At 45.3% G+C, this 21,895-nt stretch overlaps 1 protein-coding gene across 1 annotated transcript; it reads right to left on the bottom strand.

Annotated features, from left to right (window-relative positions):
• Positions 1-7,966: 7,966 nt before the first annotated feature.
• Fam220a (family with sequence similarity 220 member A) lies at positions 7,967-21,491 on the bottom strand. Its single transcript, XM_051205217.1, has 2 exons — positions 21,342-21,491; positions 7,967-9,714 (listed from the first exon to the last, which is right to left on the bottom strand). Exon 2 carries the CDS (start codon positions 9,634-9,636, stop codon positions 8,848-8,850), a length of 789 nt encoding a protein of 262 aa, XP_051061174.1. The 5' UTR covers positions 9,637-9,714; positions 21,342-21,491; the 3' UTR covers positions 7,967-8,847.
• Positions 21,492-21,895: the final 404 nt, after the last annotated feature.

Here is a 21,895-nt window from a genome sequence, read left to right as displayed (position 1 = left end):
GCAGAGTGGGAAAGAAAAGGAAAACCCTTCCCCACCCAACTCCATCTCCAGGGGACTTCACAGGCCTGGCCGGAAAACCTCACTTCCTGCCTCTGACTATAAGATGCATTATGTCACATGGGGAATGTTCCAAATCCTATTTTTGGGAAAAGCGGTAATATTGGAGGCAATGAGGAGGCCAAGTTCTGCCTGGGGCTGGAAGATGCCCAAGGGCCTCAAGAAGCCTTGCCGGTCCAGGGGGACAAATGCTTTAAAGTCCTGCCTCCCTGCCTTGGGCATCAGCTCTCGTGTTTTGAGTCTCCAGTGGCTCTTGTGGGGGACAGTACAGGATGTTCTCATGAATCATCCCAAATTTGATGAACTGTCCCGGAACCAATGCCAAGGTCATTTTAAACCTGAATATGGATTTCATCTGGAGTGTGCTGATGGTAACTGGCTCTACGGCTGGAAGTTGCACATTTGGGCTGCAGTAAAATAAAAAACATTGTCTCAGATGCTGGAAGCACAGGCCTAGAATATCCCTAAGGGGAGCTGTGTGCATGACTCAGTGGTAGAGCCCTAGCCCAGCATGCACCCGGTGGTGTGCAGGAGCCAAGGAAGAAGAAAGATGGGGCTAGAGAGAAACTCAGTAGTTAAAGGACCTAGTGCTCTAATAGAGAAGCTGGGTTTGGTTCTCAGCACACTGGGTAGCTCACAGCTGTTTGTGACTCCAGTTCCAGGGATCCAATGCCCTCTTCTGGTCTCCACCGGCACCTACATTCACACACACACACACACACACACACACACACACACACACACACACACATTAAAATTATTTTTTAAATAATAAAATGTGAAAGAAAAGGGCCCGGCACTGGGCCTTCTTGTGCAATATCAAATGTTTCCAAAGACTCTTGTACCTTTAGAAACATTTATTTCAGCTGGACGGTGGTGGTGCGCACCTTTGATCTCAGTACTTGGGAGGCTAGAGGTAGGCAGACCTTTGTAAGTTCAAGTCCAGCCTGTCTACAGAGCCAGGCTCCAAAGCTACACAGGGAAACCCTATCTGGAACCCTACCTCCCCAAAAATGAAACATTTCTTTTTCATTCTCCTGTGTGTGTGTGTGTGTGTGTGTGTGTGTGTGTGTGTGTGTGTGTGTGTGTCCGTCCTAAAACCAACTCTGCAGAGCAGGATAGCCTCGAACTCACAGAGATCCATCTGCCTCCACCTCCTGAGTGCTGGGAGATCAGCTTGTGCCACCTGAGACCTGGTGTCAAAGAGAAAATAGTTAACTACCTTGTGAAGAATTTATAAACTAAAGCCAGGTTTGGTGGCACACACCTGTACTCAGCACTCAGAAGGCAGGGGGATCTCCAGTTCAGGCCAGTGTAGGCTATACAAGACCCTATCTGAAAAGAAGTTTTGGGAGGCAGCATATTGCTCAGCGGGTTAAGGTAATTTTAGCTAAGCTGTATGGTCTGAGTTCAAGTCTCAGAGACCACATGTTGAAAGAGAAGCTTCTCTTTCAAGTGCAGTTTTGTAGCCCTGGCTGTCCTAGAACTCACTATGTAGACCAGGCTGGCCTAAAACTCATATAGAGGGATATGCCTGCCTCTGCCTCCTGAGAGCTAGGATTAAAAGTATGTGTCCCAACTCACAGCCTGGAAATTTGCTTTCTGACTTCTGTTTTCTCCCTGTGGCTGGCTTACACTTGCACACACACACATGATTAAAATTTAAACTTTTTATTTGTAGAGCTATGAACAGTGTAATGCAAGTATACCAATTTCTATAATAAATTCCCTCCTGGTTTAGGGATCTAGTGGAAAGTATCAGAGGAGCTTTAAATATGGCACGTGAGATCCATGCAGAAGACAGGAAATAGCTATCCTGGCAATTGTTCTGTAACAGACTAGACCAGAAATATACAACAAAGAGAAAGCCTGGAGTTTATCCCAGCAAACTGCTTTATTTGAACAAGTCCTAAGTGGTGCTCAAAACATCTCTGAGATACTAAATAGCTTGCAACTATTTATACATACTCGGTTATCACAATTTGTCATTAAACATTTTTCTTTGGCAGGTCTTCTACAAAAATGCAAAAGGAATTGCAGCAATCCGTTGGAATTAAAAATACATACACACACACACACACACACACACACACACAGCAGCTCACAAACCTTTACATTCATTTATCTATTCATTATGTTTGGGTGCACATGTACCTAATGCCACAGCACCCGTGTGGAGGTCAGAAGACAACTCTGGGGAGTCAGCTCCCTCCTTCTACCATTTGAGTTCTAAGGACCAGTTTGTCAGACTTGGTGGTGAGCCTGTTCACCCACTGAGCCATATTCCTAGACTTCAGGAATGTTTCACTATAGACCATAGTGATGGCTCAGCAGTTAACAGTAATGATTGTATTTCCAGTGGCCTGGAGTTTGGTTCCCAGCACTTATACATACATACTCCAGCTGCAGGTGGGTCTGACACCTTTGGCCTCTGTGTTTGCACCTGACTTCCCACATAGACACACATGCACACGTGCACACACACACACACACACACACACACACACACACACTTATATATGGGACACACACACACTTATATATGGGGGGCTGGAGAAATGGCTCAGTTTTAAGAGCATGGTGGCTCTTCCATAGTACCAGATTTCTAGCACTCCAGTGATGGCTCACAGTCATCCATAACTTCCATTCCAAGGGATCCAATGCTCTTTTCCCATCTCTGCGGGCACTGGACACATGTAATAAGAGACATATGCAGGCAAAACATACAAAAATCTTAAAAAATAAAAGCATATATCTTGACATGATTCTTATCTGTTATAAATTCTTAATATGTACATGTATGTTATCTAATCTCATGGGAGTAGAAAGATGTCTAATTGGTTACAAGTTCTTGCAGTTCTCACAGAGGACTCCAGTTCCCAGCACCTTCATCTGGTGGCTCATAACTATAACTCCAACTCTAGGGGACCCGACACCCCCTACAAGGCTCCATAGGTACATGCACACATGTGGCATTCGCTCACATTGACACACACATAAATAAAAATAAATATTTCTAGAAACAAAATATATAGATGAGAAAGTCAAGATGGCCAAATCAACTCAGTGGTATGAGGCACTGAGTTCGGAATAATCTACCACAACCATGAATCTATTTCACTGTTAATTCGTGACACAAAATAAGTCTTTAAATTTTAGCAAACTGTTCTATCTGCAGTCCACTTCCTTCTGTTTGAGTAAATAAGCAAAGCTATGTAAACTCTAGTGTTTAATGGTCTCCTCAAATACCTATGCACATCAGGGTTGCAAGTGTGCCTCCTTGGTTGGTTCCTAGCATGCACAAGGTTAAGTCTTCAGCCATGGATTCATGCATGCACAATTTGATGCATATTATATGCCATGGAGCTTTATAGATTGTATCCTGAAATACAAAATGAATGCAAATGGAAAACTGATCAAATGTGAATTAAAAGCTGGATATGGGGCTAGTGAGATGGCTTGGCAGGTAAAGTTACTTGTCTTGCCAGACTGATGACCTGAGTTTGATCCCTGGAAGTCACATGGTAGAAAGAGAGAACTAACTCCCACAAGTTGTCCTCTGACCTCCAATATGGAACATTTCTAAATCCTTGTTTAAAAAAAAAAAAAAAAAAAAAAAAAAGCTGGATGTTGGTGGAGCACGCCTTTGATCCCAGCACTTGGGAGGCAGAGGCAGGCGGATTTCTGCGAGTTGAAGGCCAGCCTGGTCTCCAGAGCAAGTTCCAGGACAGGCTCCAAAGCAATACACAGAAACCCTGTCTCAAAAAAAAAAAAAAAAAAAAAAAAAAAAAAAAAAAAAGAAAGAAAGAAAAGAAAAAAGAAAACAAAGGAAAGAAAGAGGGAAAGAGACAAGGAAAAGAAGAGAAGCCAAGCATGCTGTTGCATGTCTGTAATTTCAAAACCCAACCCAAGTGGTTGAAGCTGCGTTGCCAAGAGTTCTAGGCCAGTCTGGGCTAAACAGTAAATTCCAGGTCAGTCAGAGCTATACATCAAGTGTTTGTCACACACACACAAAACAAAACCAACAAAAATGCATATATATGTGTGTGTGTGCGAGCATTATGTGTGTATGTATATACACATGCATATATATGTGTATATATATATATTATATGTAATATATAATGAATAAAATGTGGGGTTTAATAGAAGAGGGGGAAGACAGGGAGGAAGGGAAGATGATGAGACAGAAACAAAGACACTGCAATAACTCACCAGTGGAAAAAAAATGAAGACTTTTTGAAAGCAGCTCATTTGCCTAGGTGGACATGTGGCTCCCTCTTCTGGTAGGTCTGATCCTTGTGTGTACTGATTCGTTTGTCTTTATGGCTCCAAATATTGCCTTTCTTCCTCTTTTTCATTCTTTTCCTTCCTTAAGATTTATGTGCACTGGTGTTCTGCCTGCATATTTGTCTGTGTGAGGGTGTCAGATCTTGGAATTTCAATTGTGAGCTGCCATGTGGGTGATGGGAATTGAACCTGGGTCCTCTGGAAGAGCAACCAGTGCTCTTAACCTCTGAGCCATCTCTCCAGCCCATTACCTTTCTTCCAGTGACATCACAACCACTATAGCTTCCTACAGTTCACCTTCAGAACTAGAATTTTCTATTGAAATCCTTTTTGTGTGATTCACGGAACAAAACCAACGAGGCAGACTCCCGTCCTAGGGATATATGTATTTGTGTTTGTGTGTGCATGTGTGCATGTGACCACAATGCCTCCCGTGTGCTAGGCAAACACCCCTATCTTTAAAAGCAACTATGCCCAGCTGGATGTGGTGACACACACCTTCAACCCCAGCAGGCACTCTGTGAGTTTGAGGCCAGCCTGGTCTACATAGTGAGTACCAGGCCAACCAGGGCTACATTAGTGATGTCCTGTCTTGGGGGGGGGGGTCTGCCATGTCTGATCTAGCAAGTCTCTGCCGACATAGTCCAAAGAATAGAGAGATGGCTCAGTGGTTAAGAGCACTGGCTGCTCTTGCAGAGGACCTAAGTTCAATTCCCAGCACCCACATAAAGGCTCACAACCTTCTGTAACTCCAGTCCCAGGGGATCCAATGCCCTCTTCTGGCCTTTGTAGGCATCATTATTGAGCTATGTGGGGAGCTGAGCCCAATCCAGACCATATGAGACCCTGACAGAATAGCATGGAGTCATAGGGCCCCAGGAAAGCAAGAAAAACCAGTTCTATCTTTTATAACTTTATCTTTCCTAAACAAGTAATCTTTTGGATTGATGACTCAGCAGGTAAAGGTGCTTGCTATCAAGCCTGAGTTCAATCCTTGGACCCCAAATGAACAAGAGAACTGTGTTTTCTGAACTCCATCTCTGTGCAGTGGCATGTACGTACACACACACACCTGTAATATAATGGGGAAAAAAAAACTTTTTTTTTCGAGATAGGGTTTCTGTGTGTGGCCCTGGCTGTCCTGGCACTCACTCTGTAGGTCAGGCTGTCCTCTAACTCAGAGATTCTGCCTGCCTCTGCCTCTGAGCCTGGCTTTCTTTTTCAAAATTTTATTGTACAAACATGTAGCTCTTAATGAAGGGTTGAGCTTGAAGTACAAATTAACCGATGAATTTTGATAACATACATACACACACACATATATTCACTGACTTCCACATCACTGTAACACACACCCACTCATCCACACAATGATGTAACTGAGATTTTTTTTAAAATACTTGTGTGTAAATAGATCACTCTTATGAGACCATTTTATTTATATACAGGTGTAAGCCATGTATTACACAACTTAAGTGTAAATCCTTGGATACTCAAATTTACAGGCTGATTGCTCTGATCTGACATAACAGATTTGGACTGTGGTCTTTCTTCTCTCTACATTAAATTGTATTTATTCATTTACTTACTATTTGGGCATGAAGGTCAAAGGGCAACTTGGAGGAACTGGTTCTCACCTTCAGCATGTGATCCCTGGAATTGAACTCAGCTGTCAGGCTTGTCCACAATCACCTTTAACTGCTGAGCCCTCTCACCAGCCCCATTTATACATGAGCGCTTCTTAATGTATTTTCTACTCTCCATAGCCTTGCAACCACCTAATGAGCTCAAGACCTCATCATTTGCTCCAACTCTTTTTTTCTTTAAGAAAGGAAATCATGATTTCCAGATGGGACTAACAAGTCCAACGTTTCCTACTTGGACATAGCTGCTAAATTTAAAGTAATTGTATTCTTCAGCCTTTAAGAACAAAAGCTGTAGGGAGTGAATGTAGGGCAGCACAGAAACCTGGAAACTGAGTTCTTGCCCAGCATGCATAATGCTGGTCTATCCCCAGCACTGAATAATTCAGAACAGGTGTCATGGTGCACACCTGTTATTCCCAGCACTCAGGAGATAAAGGATGAGTTGAAGGTCATCTACAGCCACATACTGCAAGTCCAAGGTCAGGCAAAGCTACATGTTCTATGAAACTTCATCCAAGGGGAAAAACGGTACAACAGACTCAAGTGCTGGGCAATAGTGACACATGCCTTTGATCCCAACACTTGGGAGGCAGAGTTGGATGGATCTCTGTGAGTTCAAGTTCGAGACCAGCCTGATCTACAAAATGAGTCCCAGAACAGCCAAGGCTGTTTGTTACACAGAGTAACCCTCTCAATAAACAAAAAAACAAAAAAGACAACCTCATGTGGCTCAGGCTGGCCTCAAACACAACTTTGGCTTTAGGAGCACTAAGGTTACTGGTGTTCACTACAGCTAGCTAGTCCTAAAGTACCATATTTCTCTACTATTTGTCTCAAATGTTTATATGCCTTCTTTGAAATCATGTTTTGTTTTGCTTCTGAATGCTGGGATTACAGATGTGAGCCACTGTGCCCAGATTTCTTGCCGTTTTGAGAGTCTTATTTAGCCCAGGCTGGCCTTCACTTCTAGGCTCTTCTACTTCTCTGCATCTCAACTGCAAGGATCATGAATGTGCCACCACACCCAACCCCAGATGACTACTTTGCAATAACGCTATGCATACCCAGAGGCTCACTACGCATCTTTTTTGTTGTTGTTGGGGAAGTCATGCTGATGTGGGGATGTTCGTGCACAGGTACAGGTGACCAGACTCAGGTGTCACTCTTTCCACAGCCATCCACCTTTTTCTTTTTTTAATATGTGTCGATTGGTGTTTTGCCCTGGGTGTTGGATCCCCTGGAACTGGAGTGCCATGTAGATGCTGGGAATTGAGCACGGACTCTCTGGAAGAGCAGTCAGGGCTCTTAACTGCTGAGCCATCTCTCCAGTCACCCACACCACTTCACATTCACCTTCTTTCATACAGGACCTCTCACTGGCCTGGAGTTCACTAATTAGACTAGACTGGCTGGCCAACAAGCTCCAAGGACTCCATTACCTCCCTAATGCTGAGATTGTAAACAATGCTGCTACACTGGTCTGCTGTATATGGATGGGTTCTGGGAATCAAACTCAGGTCAAGCTTGCATAGAAAGCAATTTCCTGTGTCCTTAGCCCTTTGTTTCATTTCCCGGGACATTCTTGCTTTGTAATCCAAGTTAGCCAGGAATTCATTCATAGACCAGGCTGTTTGAACTCATGAATCAGCACAGGCTAGCCTGGAACTCATGCCTCAGCCTTCTGCATGCTGGGTATATGCTACCATACTTGGCCATGTTGCACTATTTCAGAACCTGTGAGGGAGAAGAGAGAAAAGAGGACAAGTGGGCAAGGAAGAGAGGCAGGAGGATAAGAGGGAGGATGGCAGGCAGGAAGAGGAGTTCAAATCCATCTTTGTGTTGGCTTTTTCCAAGTTGACTCGTCTTCATCAGCAACCTGTTTCACCCAGTGCTAAAGATGCTTAGATGTTAGAAAGACGGCAACAGTAACAAAAAGATGAGGAAACATGAACACACACACAAAAATAAAAACATTTATTATGCTAAAGAACAGATTTTATTATTTTCCCAAAACACTAAAATAGCCCATGGCATAGTAATTTAGCACACAATAAAATGACATATACAATCAGGTTGCTCTCCCCCTGCCCAGGGCTGTTTTTTAACTCTCTCTTGGGTAGGGAGCTTTAAAATGCCCACTCTTTAAGTGAACTTTATTAAAGTTATCAACAAACCACAAAGGGAGAATTACTTTAGAAAAAAAAATCTTAAGGTAAAAGAGATCATGAATCCTAGGTCTGGGAAAAGTGAAACACTTCATTTGTAATCTGTGTTCTGTCAGCAGAAAGAGTCTCAAACTCTTCTGTGGTTTAAGATAATCCTAAATTTAATATTGCAACTTCTCCAAAGTGCCGCTGTTGAAACTGCAATTCAAGCGGAAGGAAGGAGCACATGAGACAGGATGTGTGGCTGCAGGTCAGAGAGTCCATACAGGGCAAAATGGCACGACTCATCATGACCAGAGCAAGAGCAAGGCTTACAAGAAGTGGAGGGGGTAGCCTACAGATCTCCACTTCCATCAGATGGCCAGGGATGAGCCAAGACAGGCGGCATCTGGGATGCTAGCCCTTTAGAATGGGTCTCCACGATAAAGAACTCTGTGCTAAATGGTTCTCATTTGATCTTATATTCGATAGACCAGTCATCTCCTTGAAGGGTTTTCCCAGTTCCGAGTCTTTCCGAAACAATTGAAAACACACTCAAAAATGTCCCTCTGCATCAATCAGTGAGGTGTGTCATAGTAATCACAGCAGGAACTGAATGGCTGCAGCGTATGCCAGATTTAATGCAAAAGAAACTGCAAGACAACCTTTAAAATTAATCTGCTATTTTTATTGTTTTGCTTGTACCTTACCTATGGCATCAGACTTGCTAATCTAGAAGATTGCAGAGCCAGTGACCCCACAACTCTCTGCAGACCATCTGAAGTACTTTTTAAGCTTGAGAGAGTTTCCTCATATTCTACTGTTTGCTCTGAAAACATGGGATATAAGCAGTCGAGGAATACACATCTTGCTTCGTCTTCTGGAAGAATTTCATAATAGGCATAAGCATATGGCAGCTGGTACAGCTCAAAATATGGGTAAGACAGTTCCGACCCAATGTCCGGCCCCTCGGCGACAGCACTTAGGGGTTCACCCTTCAGAAAACCCATTTCCCTCAGTTTTGGATGGCCTGGCCATCCTGACACCCAGGACTCTCCATTGGGGTACCGTTCACAGCGGTCTATGGCCCTGGGCCTTCTTCCCAGCCAGTCACTTCCTAGTGCATCTCCGATGCCACCGGATACCCCAACCAGATGTTCTTCCAAAGCAAATGACAGAACCTTGCTTACAGAAGCTGCTGGAGCCGAATTTCTTCCCACTGATTCCTTCAGACACTGAAGCACTTTGTACCCACTGTGAAGTATGAGGTCAGCCTCACTCTGATCATGTTTCATTCCCAAGGATGCCATCACTGTGTCCTGTGACTTTCCATCAGTATCTGCTGCAGGTTGATCTGTCCAGGAAGGCACATCTGCTGGGCTGGGGCTCCCCTTCTGGCTTCTCCTCTTAAGGCCACATGATAGTTTGTCCAAGTCACCTCCTTGTGACCTCTTTATATTTTCCAAGCAAGTACCTAAGGTTCCTCTTCCACCCCTCATGCTTTGTGCCCTCTGATGCAGTGAGCCAGGGTGATGCCTATTAGTCAGGGATGGCCTTCAGTGGATCTCAATATGAACCTAGAAAAGACAATCAAATGGAAATTCTGTGTAAAACATTTACACACACAAAATATCATCGAACACTAGCTCCTTGAGGAGTGGAGCCACAGAGCTGAACGCAGAGCCAGACAGTGAGAGGCACTGACCACTGTCATAGGCCAGCCTGGGCTCTGTAGTGAATTCCAAACTAGTGCAGGCTTACTTACAGCATAGAGATGGAGACAGCAGTATCACAAGTTCAATGCTGTCCTTGGCTACAGAGTGAGTCTGAAGTCAGCCTGGGCTATATGAGACCCTGACTCAAATAGATAAATATGTAAATAAAGCATACATAAAGATACAAATAATCAATCCCTTTGGTCCTGAGTCTTAAAACCCCCAACCCCTGTTTTAAGTCTACAAAAGAACACTGTTAAGGTATAGCAAACGAACCTCCCCACCAAAATGCCGAGTCAGAGAAGAATTTATTTCCAAGTTCAAGGGAAAAATAAAATATAGTCTTGGGAGTCAGTCCCTCAACACTGGCCTCCTTCACCCCTGTTGAAGATGCTAAGAGCTCACAATCTAACAGAGCAGTGGGAGCAAATTCTCAGGGCAATCAGATAGCATCTTCCTGTATGAGGCAGCCAACCTGCTAAACGACAATAGACTTGACCCAGTTAAGCAGCTGTTGCCCTGCTGGATGCCTGTCTCCTCACCTTCCCTAACCCAGGCTATTAATGGCCTCAGGCTCCTGACAGTCCAGACTACCACTGCTTTGTAACCTAAAAATATCCTGCCCCCAATACTTTCCAAAGCAAGCTAGCAAGGCCAGTCCTAAGGGGGCTAGGGGGAGTCACCATGAGTAGGACAATGGACTTGAACAGGATCCAGTGGGCTGATGGCTTCAGCACACACTCTAAGAGGACCAAGCCTGCAGTGGTGGAGCAATGTTAAGTGGATCCTGGTAGCAATGGGTATCAGGCTGAAGGTTGCAAATTTCTACACACTACCAAAGGTGAGGAAAGGGCCAACACCATCCTTCTGATTGACCACATGGGAGGACATATCACTGAATTTCTTCTACTGACCAAGCAAGCATCTCTGCATCACACCTGGTCTCCCAAAGCCAGCTGCGCCCTATAGCCACACTTTGTCTCTTGGTCATACGGCTGCCCAAAAGTATATTCAAAAGTATATTTTAATACAGAAGCTACAGACAGCTCTGGGGGAGCTGGGCAACTTGGTACCCTCAGGAAAGGTCACAATTTCTCATGCAGTATTGTGGGCTGAGCAGCCTCTTCAGTCAGCATCCACAGGCAGTGACAGCAGTGGCAGCTTTTGTACCAGTATTGGCAAGTGTCTCAGGGAATGAACGAAAGGCTGCCGGGGAAGTTTGCTAAAGCAAAGGGCAAAAAAGGGATCTCAATAGACAAGTACATCTCAGTGGGGGAGCAGAGGTCAAAGCCCAGACTGGGGCTGCTGAGCAGTAAACAGTCTACCCAATGCAAGCCCTGCACTGCTGGTAACTTCGGAAGTCTCAAATGCTTACCCTTTTTACCTGGGATTCAGCTCCTAGGATTTCTTTGCTACAGATTCAATCAGCTGCTCCCCAAGCCCATCCCTGAGTCAGGTGCTGTTCTAGGTCTTAATTGAGGACAGCAGAACAAGCAGACAACAGATCCAGGTCTCCCTTCTAGTGATTCATTAACCCACATGCATAAACCTCACTGTAATACTGCTCAAAGGTCAGTCTATACCCACGCCTCATAACATGTACCAGGACAGAGTGAGGGACTGGAAAGGCATGGCAGTTAAGAATGATTATTGCTCTTCCACAGGACCTGAGTTCAAGTCCCCACTCTAAAAGAGCAACTCACAACTGCCCAGGGATCCAATACCCTTTCATTAAAATGAAAATAAGAGCTGGAAAGACCTCAATTCCAGTTCCATATCCAAGGGTGGGGGCTTTTATTCCCAGCACTGGGGAGGTGGAGACAGGCAGATCCCTGAGTCTTGCTGGCCACCAGCCAGCCTAACCTACTGTGAGAAAGAAACAAGATGGGCAGCACCTAAGGAATGACACTGGAGGTTGTCCTCAGCCTCCCTACACACATGTAACTGCCCCAGAGAGTTCAAATGAGCCCAGCATGGTGGTGCATGGCTTTACTCTCAGTACTCAGGGACAGTGCATAGAAAGAAGGACCAGGAGTTCAATGTCATGCTCAGCTACTCGGTAAGTCTGAAGCTAGCTTTGAGCTACATAAGAACCCATCTTTAACCTTCCTCTCATAATCAATAACAAGGGACAAGAGGGATATAACCCAATGGTAGAGTGTTTACCCTGGCTTGCACAAAGTTCTTAGTTGGTTTGGGCTTTTGTTTTGTTTTTGAGACCAGAGTCTCACTATATAGCCCTGGCTAACCTAGAACTCCCTATATAGACCAGGCTACCCTTGAATTCAATGAAATCTGCCTGCCTCTGCTTCCCAAGTGCTGATGTGCACAGACATACTTGGCTAAGCCCCTGATTTGAGCTCAACACACACACACACACACACACACACACACACACACACACACACAAAGTGTAGTGGTACATGACTGTAATGACAGTATGGAGGAGGTTAAGACAAAGAGGTTTTCCAGTTTGAGGCCAGCATGGACTACATGGCAAGAAATCTATCTCAAAAACATATGAAGTAATGGCACCAGAATGAATGAATATATATATGAATAAGGACTTTCTAGCCACAGCAAACATCAAACATGAAAAAAAGATGGTTAAACTTTGACTCCACAAAAATAAACTTCAGGGATCTGGACAGAGGGAAAGCACTTGTTGCTTGTGTGGAAGACTGGTGTCAAATACAGCACCCGTATGGCTGCTCACAACCACCTATAACTCCAGTTCCGGTGGATCTGATGCCCTCCTCTGGCCTCTAAGGACATCAGGCATGCAAATGGGGCACTTTTGAATCCCAGCAAGTAGGTAATATCACTTCTTGTGCTAGCATGAGAACCTGAGTTCAAATTCCCAACACTTACAAAAAAACACTCCAAAAAGGTATATGCGACCATATGAGCCAATGTAGCCCAGCATTTCCAGGGTGGAAACAAAATCCCCAGTGGTTGCCCCAGCTAGCCTAGCTGAAACATCGAGCTTCTGGTTAAGTGAAATGCTGTCTCAATGTGCACTTGGGCACATGCATCCACACTCACGTGCAGGCACCAGACAAACACACACACAGGCACATAGCAACAGTATTCATAGTCAGATAGTGACAACCCGAAGGGCTAGCAGCCAACTGAAGGTTATCTGGAGAAACAGCAACTATTAATAGACTCAAAGTGAGATCCAGCAGTGGAAATGAACATTGATGAAGAAACAGGATCTATTTAAGTGGCATGCTCACACTAGAGGTGGGAGTTCTATAGGAGCTCTCAGGGCTATTTATCATTTATTTCTTCTTTTTGTTTCTCTCTCTCTTATTTACTTATTTATTTTAGACAGTCTCAAATAGCTGAAGATGATCTTAAACTCCTGATTTCTTGCTTCCACCTCGAGTACAGGGACTACAGGCCTATGACATCTTGCCTGGATTGTATGTGGTGCCGGGGATGGAGCCTAGAGCTCAAGGACATGCTAGACAAAGTCTCTTCCAGTCAGGCCACATCCCCAGTGCCTTATCCACTCACTTGTCCACAAACTTGTTGCTACTGTTTATCAACACTGGAGTAGCAGGCTTTCAATCCATTTTCAAACCTCTCAGGTGTATACCCAGAAACAGACTTAGTACATTGTGGGTTAACTTCACGTTCCACTGTATGAAGAAACTCCAGGCTCTCATAACAGCTGAGCATTTTAAATCCCGACCAGCAACACACAAGGACTGATGACACACACCTTCACCAGCATCTGCTTCTGCAACCTCCCCTCCCACCCTCCACCTTGACAACAGTCATCCTAACAGGTGCAGAGTGGCCTCCCACTAGTCCTGAGTGATCTGCTTTCTCCTGGAGCCCAGGATCTTCTCAAGGACGCACTGGCCATCTGTTATCTTCTTGGATAAATCTCTATGCCAGCTCTTTCAATGACTGGATTGAGCTGCTTGGTTTTTTGTTTGTTTGTTTGTTTGTTTTTAATTGTAAGAGATCGTTCTCTACTCATGGTATTAATCCTTCACCAAATTAGTTTGCCAATAATGCTTTCTTCCATTCTGTGGATGGTCTTTTTCACTTTCTTCCTCCTGATGTTAAAGATGAATCCAGAGCTTCATCCATGCTGAGCTAACATCTGACCACCAAGCTACATACTCACCTCCTCCAAATTCATTCTTTTGCATGTAGAAGTAGTTTACTCAATTCTATTTCATCCTACAAAACTATCAAGGGATGAAAAAACTGGTTCTTCCCTCCCCAGAGCCCAGTACACATTAAATGTAGCCCCAGCAGTAAACAGTTTTGGTTGTTTTGTTTGTTTGAGACTAGGTTTCTCTGTGTAGCCTTAGCTGTCCTGGAACTCACTCTGTAGACCAGGCTGGCCTTGAACTCACAGAGATCCACTTGCCTCTGCCTCACAAGTGCTGAGATTACAGGTGTGCTCCACCACAGCCTGGCAGCAGTCTTTAGTTGATTTGTTCCCATCACCTCATATTTGACAGATCTCTTTTAGCATTAGTAAAAATAGAATGAATTCACACAGTCTCTCTGTGTGTGATGGATTTAAGTGTGTGTGCACATGTGAAGGTCAAAGGACAACCTCTGGTGTTGGTTCTCTACAGCCCAGAATTCATACAGGAACATCTGCCTGGCCCATACAGGATTATTTACATCTCTTTCAGAAATAAGTCAAGGAGAGTACTGTAGTGATACAAGTTTATAATCCCAGCACTCAGGGAGACAAGAAGGATCTGGAATTCCAGTAGCCTGAGTTGCAAAACGAGTTCTAGGTCAGCCTGATGAGGCTGTCTCAAAACAAGCAACATGAAACCAAGTCCAGAATATAGGTAAGAGGCCAGCTCTGGGGTTAAGAGTGTTTAATGCTCCTAGAAAGGACCCAAGTTCAATTCCCAGCACCCACATTGGGTGGTCACAATCACCTGTAACTCCAGATTGAGGAAACCAACACCCTCTTCTGGCCTCCACAGGCATCTGCATAAACACACATATCCAAGCGCGCGCGCGCACACACACACACACACACACACACACACACACACACACAAAGAAAAGGAAAGAAGAAAGAAGAGGAGGAGGTGCTGGACCAAGTGAGAGGGCTCGGCAGGAAACGTTACTTTCTACCAAGCCTGATGACCTGAATTTGATGCCCAGGACCCACATTATGCAAAGGACTGACCAGATAAATTATTCTCTAGCCTACACACACACACACACACACACAGAGAGAGAGAGAGAGAGAGAGAGAGAGAGAGAGAGAGAGAGAGAACCAAATAAGGGGGCTGCCCCAATGTACTTTACACAAATCTAGCACTTTCTTCCTGGCTCACAATTCTAGCCTCCAGATTCCTATTGTTCCAGGCTTGGCCTGAGTGTGGGTCCTAGTGACAGCTCTGCCCCTCTGTCCATACTCTGTACTCCTCTGACCCAGATATCAATGTGGCAACAGCCTTAATCTCTGCCAAGGTTTTCCTAAAATGTCCCCTTCTCAATGAGATTCTTTGTTTTATTCAGAATGCCAGAAGACAAGTGATGGAGAAGTTCTAGGAATGAGTGGTGTGACAATTACCCAATATGGAAAGGTATTAATGTCCCTGCATTACACACTTAACTAGCATGATAATTTTTGTTTAGTTACTAATTGAGATAAGGTTTCATATGACCCAAACTGGCTTCAAACTCACTGTGTAGCTGAGGCTGACACTGACCTCCTGATGCTGATGCTCTTGCCTCTGGTTCCTAAGTGCTGGAACCATACCTAGCTTGCAGGATCTCAACATGCTGGGATTCCAGGTGAGTGATACAATATTAAATACGGGGGGGGGGGGGGAGATGTCCCAGTGGTGAGAGGGTACTGAAAACCATGAAGCTATGGATTTAGAAAAGAGGTTCGGAGAGGAGAAAGAGTAGCTGTGGCTGTGAGGTAGCTCAGTAGGGAAATGTGCTTGCTGCCATGCCATGCCTGCTGACTTGAATCTGAGCCTCAGGACACACAGGGAGACAGGGGCTCCTGTAGGTGTGCTCTGACCTCCATTCACACATTATGACATCCATGTGCACAAGGGTACACACACATGCACACACACATATACACACAAAATAGTAAGATATAATGGAAAGAGGATAGCAGAGCTAAGAGCCATGTAGCTCAGTGATCAAGAGGCTATGGATCCAATCCCCAGTACTACAGATGTGGGTCAGAGCCAGGTGGTGGTGGCCCACATCTTTAATCCCAGCACTTGGGAGAAACAGATAGGTGGATTTCTGAGTTTTAGGCAAGCCTGGTCTACACAGCAAGTTCCAGGACAGCACAGAGAAACCCTGTCTCAAAAAAAAAAAAAAAAAAAAAAAAAAAAAACAAAATTTAAAAAGAAGAGGAGAAAGAAGAGGAGGGATTGTTAAGGTTTGAAGGCTTGCCAAGTACAGGGCATGACGGAGAAGGGGAAGCAAGCATTTCCCTTCGTCTGGCAATCATCACCAGCCTTTACACTATCTTTTCTCTGTTCTTTAGGCCTTCTCTTCAGGTGGCATGGGACTAAGACACTGATCTGTTTTTCACAGGTCATATAAGTGAAAAGTTGTAGGTATGGCTTGTTCCAGCAGGTATTCATGATACCTGTTATGTCTGTTGGTTTTTTATTTGGTTTTGGTTTTTCAAGACAAGATTTCTCTGTATAGCCCTGGCTGTCCTGGAACTCACTCTATAGACCAAGCTGGCCTCAAAGTCAGAAATCCGCCCGCCTCTGCCTCCCAAGTGCTGGGATTAAAGGTGCTACTACCATCACACACACACACACACACACACACACACACACGTTTGCTTTGTTTGAGACAGAGAAACTATGTAGCCCTGGCTGGTCTAGAACTCACTATGTAGACCAGGCTGGCTTTCCACTCACAGAGATCTACTTGCCTCTGCCTTCTGAGTGTCCAGATTAAAGATGTGCCTAGCTTTATTTTTTAAGATTTATTCTTTTATTTTTAATTATGTGGCTGGGGGGGATGTGTATATTTACCTGAGTACAGTGCTCTCAGAGGCCAACAGATCCCCTGGAGCAGGAATCACAATAAGTGTCCGTGTTGGATACCAAACTCCAGTCCTCTGCAAGAGCAGTCTCTCCAACCCCTTTTTCTATTTTGGGACAGGGATCTTGTCACTATGTTGCCCACACTAACCACAAACTGGCTGAGGAGACAGTTCAACTGGCCAAGTACTTGCCATGCAAGCATGAGAATCTGAGTTCCACCCTCCAGAAAAAAAGCTAGGTGTGGTTTCATATGCTCATTATCCCAGCATGGAGAGCTGGACACAGGAGAATTACTAGAGATAGGAAGATCCCTGGGGCTCCATGACCAGCCAGTCTAGTCAAATTAATGAGCCTAAATTCAGTGAGGGACCCTATCTCAAAAAATCAAGGGGCTTGCACCTGAAGACAGACACCTAAGGTTGACCTCTGACCTACATGTACATACACACATACAAGATCACACAGGAGCACACACACAACACTCGCACACACCCCCATCCCTGGGCTCAAGTGATCTTCCTATCTCAGCCTCACAGGTAGCTGTATACTTGTTTGCAAACATCAGTTTTAACAAGTTCTTTTCTTTTTCCTGGTTACATTTGTTTGTGTATGGAGTATGTATGTGGTCACTTCTGAGGTCAGAGGACAATCCATAGGAGTCACTCTGTCCTTTGACCAGACATAATTCAAAACTTCAAAATAAATACAAAGTATTTTTAAAGCTTTGTTTTATATGTATGAGTGTTCTGCAGGTTTGTGTATCACAGGCACTCGTGGCACTTACAGAGCTAGAACTGGAGTTATGTATGATTGTGAGCCATCATGTGGGTGTTGGGATCGGAACCCAGGCCCTCTGCAAAAATGACAAGTGCTCTTACCTGCTGAGCCAACTTCCCAGTCCTAGTACTTTAGAAATGATAAGCCTTCTGAGTCTACAAATCCCTTTCCATCTATTTTCTAGTTCAATCACCCTTCAGACTGAAGAGCTGTTAGTATTGTTAAATGCCTCACTGCTGAGTTAGGGGTACAGCTTTGTGGTAGACTTCAGGGGCCTCAGGTTCCATGTCCAGCACTGCCAAGGGGGTAAGAGAAACCCCAATGCCCTATGAATAAGAGATTCAAGTGCAGAGTTAACACAGCCTGTGGGGCCCGATGCTTTAAACATATTCCTGTTCCCCTGTAACAGAGGAAGGGAACAATACGCTGGAGAAAAAGGGCTGTGAGCTGCTGGAGTTCCCTTCAGTCAGGTTCTATTCCTTACTGCCCTTTCCTTTACCCAAAGGGCAGAATAATCAAATGTTCAAGCTAGGTTCAGCTAGTGATTTGTCACAAATGAACAGAAGTCCTAAAAGCCTTCAGGGGAGCTTGAAGCATCAGATATAAAGACTTCCAGTATGGCATTGTACCCCAGAATCCCTCTCCCCCGCAATATGAAAAGGTTGCATTTAGCCAGGTTCAAGAGCAAGTCTAAAACCCTTGCATGGGTCTTAGGAATTCCTTCTCTGGCTGGACAGTGGTACATGCCTTTAATTCCAGCACCCGAGGAAGAGGCAAGGAGGTCTCCGAGTTTAAGGCCAGACTGGTCTACATAAGGAATTCTACAGTGTTCCAAGCTGGCCAAGGTTGTAGACTAAGAGCCTATCTCAAAAGCACTTGGTGAGACTGTCCTACCCTCTACCTGGGCCCATTTGACTGTGAATTAAGAGAGCCAATGTCTGGTTCCCTAGATTCTCTACAGCTGGCTACAGCTGAATCATGACCCACTGAGCTGCCCTTCCTAGTGATGGGCCTGCACCCACTCACTGTTCACACCACTCTGATTATAGATCCAAATGTGCTTGCCATCTTCAGTCAGTGCTGTGCACACTCTCCATTATGAAATATGGATCTGAATCACCTTTCAGGAGATGATCTCACTGTCCTACAAACAGATGCGCAATTAGAAAGCACCCAGAATGGAATCTGTGGCTGTTTATTGCTTATAAAACAAATGAGCCTCCAGCATGCCTGCAATGAAGAAAGCGGGTACAGGGATACAAAAGTTTCCCCTGAAAGAACTAAACTATGAGAATGTCCCTGTCAAGACACTCACCATACCCCAGGAGCAGGAAGGGAATGTCTGACACTAAGTAAAGAAGAGACCCTTCTAGGTCTAGTCAGTCATCGAGGTACAAGTTAGGTGAGGGGTCAGTGATAAGGATAAGCATGTCTGTGATGTGCTAATGTTTAAGGACAACAGAACATGCCTTGTATGTTTAGAAGACTTCTCTAGGGAGCCAGAGAGCTAGCTTGGCTGTTAGGGAGTGCTGGCTGTCCCTGCAGGGAACTGCCTGTAACTACATCTTTAGGGGAACCAGCGACCTCTTCTGGCCTCCTCCTGCTGCAGATACAGATACATGCATACACATGTGTATATATATGACACCTCTAACTAACCAGTGGAAAACAGATGGAGAATACACAAAAATCCGGGCTAGCAATTGGAATAGCTTAGACTAGAGAAGGGTACAAAGAGAAATGAATACAAGAGGAAGTGTTTCAGGTTTTGTTTATTGAGATAGGGTCTACATAGCCCTGAGCCTGATTCTCCTGCCTCCACCTCCCAAATGCTAGGATTATAGGCATGGATCATTACACCCAGTTTATGTAGCACTGGGGATTAAACTCAGGACATGTGCATTCTAAGAAAACATTCTACCACCTGAGCTATATCCCTAGTCTGGTTTTTGTTTGTTTGTTTTTTTCGTTTTTAGGGGGGGGGGTTCAAGACAGGGTTTCTCTGTATTGCTTTGGAGCCTGTCCTGGAACTAGCTCTGTAGACCAGGCTGGCCTCTAACTAACAAGATCCATCTGCCTCTGCCTCCCTAGTGCTGGGATTAAAGGTGTGTGCCACAAGCACCAGACTTGTTGCTTTTTAATAGAACAAAACACAGCAATTCAAGACATACCATTATGTAGTAAGTAATCTCTTACAGTCTTCATATAATTTTCTAAATGAGCACAAATCATATGTAACTGTAGACACTGGATTCCAAAATGGGAACTGCAGATGCTTATATCCCAAAGTTTCTTTTTTTGTATACTCTGAGCTAACCTGATGTCTAAAAATCAGGATGTCTAATTTCTCTCAGAGGAGGTTACCAGATCTGGCAGAAACACCAGGACCATGTTTCTACAGGTTGGTAGTTGGCAAGGACACAGGCTTTGTGGTTTATCTCAGTTCCCACACCCAGCACTCTTCACTCATCTGCAGCACCTGCTATAAAGGTTTGCTATTTCTGCCTTCACGGGATGCCAAAAGCCCTTGTTCATGTGAGATATCTTAACTTGGGAGAGGAGATATAGCTCATTAGTTAGAGTGCTTGTCTAGCATGCAGGAAGCCCCAGGTTGATCCCAGCAGAACCTCATAACCAGGGGTGGTGGTACACAGTTGACACCTCTCCCCCGCAAGGAAAGGTATCCTAATTTGGACCTTAAAATTGGTTTTTCTTAACTCATTTTAACAAATCTGGATCAACATAACATATTTGGCTTCAGACTTCACATAGTCTGTAACCACCTAATCAGTCCATTATAGTCTAATGTGACCCAACTACAGAAAAACTAGGTATGCTACTTAGATCTGGCTCCTCTGCACACCAGGGAATGACATATGTAGGGGTGATTTTTCCTTGCCTACAGCAAATGCAAAGTACCCACCCCGGTTCAGCTCCAGAACCACAAAAAAACAAACAACCCTGTCTGATTATACGTTTCCCGGGGTGGAGCTGAGTCCTTCCTCCAACACAGCCTGTGCCACTCCAAGATGTGTAAACATCATCCAAGGAAGCTCACTATCCAACCTCTCTTACTTTTTGAGACAGAACACTCAAATTGGCTAATTCTCTCCGCTAGAGAAAAGCATTTTGTAATTCAAGAGATCGGGAAATGTCAGTCGTTTCCAGCAAATGCAGCCTCCAGAATGCTGACACGGGCATGCTGTTATTCCAAATTGTTTCGGGCCTCTGAATTTGTTTTACCTCATTCTCTCTTCACCCCATTGCCATTTCTATCTCCTGGTCAGAGTAAATCGGATACACTGGCCAAAACACCATTATCTTTCAATCTAAAGGTACCAGGATAACATAATAAACCTTCACAAAGTTTGGAGAACCAGAAATCACATAAGAACTCGCTTCTATCGGAACGCCAACAATTTGTCATTTTTAAGGACAAAGCGTCCTGTGGGACCTTCCTGTCATCTTTCCTCGGACCCCACCCCCAGATGTAGGACCTGTTCTCTGAAGCATCGTCTATGCAGAGTGGGGTCACAGAGGGGAAATGCACGATGCTTGGTACACATTCAACCTCCGGCTGATGGCACGAGCCCCCACACCCCTCCCAGCACATGCATCCCACCAAGCTAGGTGGGCAGGGCCGCGCGCGACCCCGGGATGCGGAGGGCGCGGCTCACCTACCTGCAGGCGCACATTGAGCATCATGGAAGCCACGATGTAGAGGTAGGGAAAGTTGATGCGCAGCCGCCAAGCCAAGTCAAAGAAGATGAGCAGCGTGCGGGTCAGCCCCTTGCAGAAGACCCCATAGGAGCGGGCGGCGGCCGAGCGCGACAGCCGGACAGCTAGACCCGACAGAGCCGTCGCCATATAGAGACCCACGGCGCTCCCACTGCCCGCCCGCCCTCCCTCTCCGCGCCGCGTCGCCCAAGGCCTCCTCCCCGGGCCGCTGTTCAGCGCTCAGCGATCTTGGGGAGCGAGGGAGACCGCGGCGAGGCCGGCGGGAGGGCGGGCCGCGGGGGAGCTGAGTCTGCGCGTCACTCCCGGGAAGCGCCTTCGCGAGCTATCACCTGGATTCCCGGCCCGGCCGCGCGGCCTGACGTCACAAAGCTGGCCCGCGCCTGCGCAGGCAGCAGACTCCGCCCCCTGTCCCGTCTCGCAGACAGCTTTCCTTGCAAGTGAGGTGCGCGTGCGTGGGAGAATGGAGCTGATGAGTTGCGTCCTGGCGCCCTCTAATG

Source organism: Phodopus roborovskii, unplaced genomic scaffold (genome assembly GCF_943737965.1).
Source record: "Phodopus roborovskii unplaced genomic scaffold, PHOROB, whole genome shotgun sequence".
Taxonomy (NCBI): domain Eukaryota; kingdom Metazoa; phylum Chordata; class Mammalia; order Rodentia; family Cricetidae; genus Phodopus; species Phodopus roborovskii.
This window is presented reverse-complemented; position numbering and strand designations above follow the sequence as displayed.

Bases quoted from the DNA above. Each gene is read 5' to 3' on its own strand.
- Fam220a (XM_051205217.1), bottom strand. From the start codon at position 9,636: ATGAGGGGTGGAAGAGGAACCTTAGGTACTTGCTTGGAAAATATAAAG.